The sequence below is a fragment of the Pistacia vera genome, unplaced genomic scaffold (genome assembly GCF_008641045.1).
Source record: "Pistacia vera cultivar Batoury unplaced genomic scaffold, PisVer_v2 Contig628, whole genome shotgun sequence".
Lineage (NCBI taxonomy): Eukaryota > Viridiplantae > Streptophyta > Magnoliopsida > Sapindales > Anacardiaceae > Pistacia > Pistacia vera.
Window position 1 is genome coordinate 44,474 of NW_022196477.1, and position 5,920 is coordinate 50,393.

General features: G+C 38.5%; 1 protein-coding gene across 1 annotated transcript; it reads right to left on the reverse strand.

Annotated features, from left to right (window-relative positions):
- Positions 1-1,668: 1,668 nt before the first annotated feature.
- On the reverse strand, positions 1,669-3,407 carry LOC116111132 (ankyrin repeat-containing protein BDA1-like). Its single transcript, XM_031397327.1, has 2 exons — positions 2,702-3,407; positions 1,669-2,595 (listed from the first exon to the last, which is right to left on the reverse strand). The coding sequence occupies exons 1-2, from the start codon at positions 3,335-3,337 to the stop codon at positions 1,705-1,707; spliced, it is 1,527 nt and encodes a 508-aa protein (XP_031253187.1). The 5' UTR covers positions 3,338-3,407; the 3' UTR covers positions 1,669-1,704.
- Between the last annotated feature and the right edge of the window lie 2,513 nt (positions 3,408-5,920).

Consider the following 5,920-nt stretch of genomic DNA (forward strand, 5'->3'; position numbering starts at 1 on the left):
AAAAGATTTAAATTATTAATAGGATTGGATTGGAGAGTACACTTAATATTGTACGTGTTTGGTGTAACACAATATTAAATATTTAATAAAAAAATTGAGTATTTAGAAAAAAGTTATATTATTGAAATATTTTTAAAAAATTCAAATAAATAATAATAAACTTTTTCAATGAAAACTTTGAAAACCAAAATCAGAAATGACCAACAATGTCGCCAGAAAACCATCATCAGATCCGACGGCAAGTGCAACGACATCGTCGATAGATAAATCGTTGATCAATCTATTCAACAGTGTAAACGATGAATGCACTAACAATTTATTAATTATTTAAATTAATAGTCTTGACAGGAGTTGACTGTTGGACCAACATTGACCAGCAGTTGACTACTGTCCAAATCTAATTTTTAAAACTTTTTGAATTATTAATTATTAATAATTTATTTAACAAATTTTTAGTACATTTTTAAATATTTAACAAAATACATATTTAGAATTATAAAAGTATTTTAAGAAATAAATTGTCTATTTTGGTAATTATACATACACCAATGGTTTGAAAATTAATTTACCAAACACACCATCATAGATTTTGAAAATCATAGCCATTATAAATGTTATATTTACCAAAAAAATTCCAAATAATTTTCAAAACTGAATATTTCAAAAACTGAACTAAAACTTATTAAAGTTACAGTAATTCCAAATTAGCTCATAATGCACTTCTAGGCCTTGCTGGCTCGAATTTGCTAAAACTTCTTTTACCTTAATAGTGAAGCATCAATGTAATAGAGCCTAGGCCCAACAATGTAGCGGTGGCTATAGAACAAGTCGATATGAAAATCCAAGGTGAGATAGAACCAAAGTGAATTGCTCGGCGTTTCCACTTCCATTCACGTATACATTTGTTCTAACAAGGCCACATAAATCACTATTCACTTTTTGAATCCGCACTTTTCTTTTATTTTAAAAGTGTTGGGTCTAGTTTTGGTTCGATCGCAAGGCCTGGATTCGGACCTTCCAGGATGGCCACATGCAGAGCAGTTTCACATTTAGTTGCAAACCTTGGAAACATTATCCGCTGTGTAGTGCACAGGAGTAACCATGACTGTTACTTCTTGAGTTGAAAATTGAATTCAATTTTCATTTCTATTAATTTTTCTTGGAGTCAAGGCTTGCAACATAGGCATTCCAGTTAAGTGAAAAATCAAGAGCCATTTGTATAATTGTATATAACCGGATCAACTGGTTATAACAGGGAAGTTAGTGGATCATCTTTGTCAGACATAGAATACAAGGTGAAGGAAGATGTTCATATGATTAATGGTTTCTTATCTCTTCCAAAAGACTCGCACTAAGAGCTGTTTAATCAAAGTAAGCGATGCATTATTATTGACTAATTAAATTAAGCTGAACTTACTTAAAGAAGAGGAGTTATCTATGCATCTAATTAATTAATAGTACTCTTTCTCGGTCTCTGTCAACAATGCACATGGACATGGGTGGCTCTGTAAAACTCAAGTTCCATTGCAGATGTTACCAAAGGACAGCCAACATTACTTACGAAAAAAACAAAAACAAACATCAGTCTCCTTAAAAGGAAAAATGTATAATATAAAACTATGCATTTTCAAAAGATAAAGCATCACAAAACTACAATACGAGCTCCTTAACATAATATAAAGTCTCTAACGCCTCTTTGGTTGTTCACATCTTTGGTTGTTCCAAGCTTCCCAGACGTAGTTTCCCCCGCCCGTAAAATTTAAGCAGCCGCTCTCGGAGAAATAAAACGAGTGGAATAAAATATGCCGCACCTCCAATTAAAGTCACTAATATACAAAACAAATACCATAAAACTGAACCAAATGGGAAGGGGGAGGTTTCTGTCAGCGCAAAACAATAAGCAATCACGATCAAAGTTGTGGATAGGCCAATGATTTGGGAAAAACGGAGCCCAATTGTGACAATAATAATTGTGCACACAGACGTAGAAAAAGCCACCGTATTAAATAACATGAAATTTAAATGATATAAAGACCCCAGAACCATATGCCCCGCAATTTGTTCTGATCGCGCTTTAAAAATCAAGTTGGTGAGTGAACCCGGAAAATTTTTACTGCTGTGGGTTGTATTTGTGGTGTTACTGGTAGCAGTAGTCTTGTTGTTCGTTGCCTCGTCGCCGTCGTCTTGCCAAAGTCCTCCCGGGGGACTGAGAGCAGCTTGGTAGGTGGCTGTCGCAGTCAATATCGCCACCACAAGTATCACGTTTTGGGCTTCAAGAGGAATTCTATTAATGATTCGGTCACCAAGCCTCACGTGTTTCATAATTACTTCCGTTAATACTAATTCTCCGCATAAGTAGTCGACAAGTGATTTTTTGTAGCCGAAGAAAGTTTTAATTAATAGTTTTTCAACTGATTTTCCAACGTTACACCGACAACGGATTACTTCAGATGCTCTTCTAGCTTTAGCACCAAGTAAAATTTGCCCAATTTCTGAATTCAACGACTGTTGGCGATCGTAGAAAATGTCCAAGGCTCTCAATCCCTTTCCGTTCTTTCTATTTACGTTCATATATCTGATCAACAGCTTCACCGCCTTTGTTATATGAAGGAGATAAGGACAATTCAAGGGAGAAAATAAAATTAAATAAAAAAGAGAGAGAAGGTAAAGTTTATTATTTGCCAAAAAAGAGCTTAGTTACCTGAGGTTGATTTTCAGAAATTGCAGTATGCAATGCGTTGTTTCCATCTTCGTCCTCCCAAATTAGGACCTCTTCTTGGTCGAAGTGTCGAAGCCATCCTAACAATACTTTAAAAGCCTCAATACTCCTGTTTTTGAGGGCAACATGGACGGCAGTTTCACATTTAACTGTCAAATCTTTGATAGATGATGGACAAACATACAAAAAATCAGCCAAATTGAATTCATCGTCTATTTGAGCTGCGTAGTGCAGAGGAGTAACCATTCCCTTTGCTTTCACACGGACAAGCTCAGGGTGAATTTCTATCAACCATGTTATCAGTTCCTGGTACTTCTCCTCCAAATCCAAGTCACGGGGACTACGCCCTTCCTGCAGCTTCTTCGCCTCCAAAGCCAAATGAAGGGGGCTACGGCCAAGATGGTCACGCTTCGAAGCAAGTGTTGGCTTTAAGTTTACCACTTCCTTAGCGAAATGGATATTTCCCTCGCTTATAGCTGTGTGTAAGGGAGTAGTGACAAATGGTATCTCATCAATACGCTCCAAAACATATGGATCCTCCGCAACTATTGAAAATAATGCAGCCACATCTCCTTCTGCGGCTGAATTCTGCAGCCTCCGCAACCTGCTCGTATCCATTCCTTAATTAGGTGGCTTCTTGACACCTGCTTTACGTTCTTGCTTCCGATTATGGAAATAACAGTAGCAATTTTTGTACTGGAATGAGCAAGATGATCATATAAACTGTCATTAGCCAAGAGAAAGTGTAGTAGTTGATGTCATATAGTACTTGACATCAGCAGTGAAAAGCACAATAAAAAAATTGGATATATCAATTTAACATCCTACGGAACCGGAATTAAAACTGGCGGTTCCTCGGATTTAGTTAATGAATTTCAGGATTTCATGAACTTTTGATAAATAATAAACTTTTCTATAAAATTTCATAAATTAAATAAATTTGGGATTTGGTTAATATATCTGGCCCGAATCAAATAATAAACTTTTTTATGAAATTTCAGAAATTGCATAAATATTCAATAATTTACTAAATATTTATCAAATTATCACTTTACCATTTATATAAATAGGTTAATGAATATTTTTATAATTATAAGAAGATTTTTTTTATTTGATTATATCTAAAATAAATTAATGTTATTTACGCGAATGTAATATTCTCAAAAAGAAAAGTAACTTCAAGGTCATTGATTGCTTCAATTTTTTAAATATTTTATTTACTTCCTTATTTGCTTTGTTACCACCATCTGTTTTCTTTTTCTTTTCCTTTTTCTAAAAAATAATTTAAACCTCCTTAATTAACTTTAACTTTTAAATATTTTATTTTCTCTCTTATTTATTTATTTCAAAACTGGTTTTGAGAAGACAAAAGAGGGTCTATGTTTGCTTTTCTCGTGTGAATAACAGCAATAGTGCAGCTACAAACAAAACAAAAAGGGGCACGTGTCCCCTTAACTTTTAATTTTTTTAATTTCTTATATCTTAACTCAAAGCATCTCTAATAGATTTGTACTTTTGAATTTCTCAATTTATTAAAGCGTGCACATGAATCACAATTGTCCATTCATTTTTTGAAAAATAACAACTAGATAATTTCTTGGACTGAAATAAAATGATTTGATGCCTACAGACATAAAAATCTACCTGTACAGAAATGGGGTCTGATCTCGTGAGGTTGAGGCCACTAGCGATCCGTTGTACTTGCACACGTAGAAAAACAAACGCGTGAAGTGAACAGGAAACACCGGCATGGTGTTTGCCATAGGCACTCCGACGCTCAAGTCAGCAAGGCTGAAAGAGGCTAGTATAGTGAGGGCTAGGGAGTAAAGAGGTTACCAGAAGTCTAGTCGGAGACTGTGACTACGGCGGTGATGTAAAGCTCTCAATTAGGAGCTTCGGGTGTGAATGTGTAATGTAGTGTGTCCCTTGTGAGAGGGTTAGCCTCTGTTTATATAATGACTGCCTGGTCTCCCAATCCTGGTGGGAGTAGGAGTCCTAATGTGACTCTGATGCAAACCCTAGAAGAATTAGGGTCGTGGTAAGCTGTCTTACCAGTGTCCGGATAGGAAGGCGATTCTGATTAGGAAAGTAACTTCGAGTAGGAAAGTGTTATGAACAGGAAAATGACTTCGAGTAGGAGATTGATCAGGAATAGGAATATGATCAGTGGGCCGTGGGCTCGGAACTCGCCTATAGACCCAAGAAGTGAACTGGGACTGGGAGGCTCGTGCCCAGATGGTTTGGGCAAGCCGTATCTCGTATTGAATGGGACTAATCTAGCTTGGGCCTCTTTGGGATTTAGGCCTGGTCTTCTCTTCACAAATGGTCCTGCTTTCTTATTTGGGCCGAGGACGATTTTTGGCCCTAACAGTTTGTCCTCCACTCTCTGAGTTAAGAGTTTCTTAAGTCGGAGAGTAGGTAGCGATCGAGGCGAGCTCGGTCTTTCTTCGTGGACGAACAATTGTCAGTGTGGATAAACTGATTATTGCAGGTAGACTCTTGGTCAGGTGTCGTTCGGTATCCGTACATGATCTGGAGTAGGCCATCATTGCAAGGTGGTGTGCTAGATCAGTGTGAGGGGCCGAAGGGTAAGAGAAGCAAGTTCCGGAGCTCACAGGATCGTTCGGTACGTCCGACCGATTGGAGAGGAAAGATCATTCTACAGCCTGGATGCTCGCTCGGCATGCTGGGTTGAGTGAGGTAGGGAGTTTATTTATCTAAAAATATTCGCTCGGTCGGGATGCATGGACGATCAAGTGGATGAGACATGCACCTCGACTGAAGACTGTTCCTTCGTTCGCTATGGAAGGATGCACAGGCGAGGCCTCCTGCCTTGTCCTGAAGAGGGCTCGAATCGGGCCATTCCAAGTTGATCGACCGGCATGCCAAGCCTTCCGGGCCGGCGAAGCATGTGGCATTTAGAATGCCTTTGGAAGTTGAGGACTGAATCGGTCGGGGGGATCGGGCGATTGAGTGGATGGGATATGCGAGCTTTGACATTGGTTGTCCACTGGTCCGCTGCGAAAGAACGACTGGGCGAGAGCTCGAGCTGGATCATTCCCAGTCGATCGACCAGTCGGGGGGGCCTCCTGAACCTATGATTCGTGGGGTTTGTAGAGTCCACCGACGGGCATGTGTTGAGTCGGTCAGCAAGTCTGGGCGGTCGATTCAAGCTTCCGTATGTCGTTGAAGTTTCCCAGG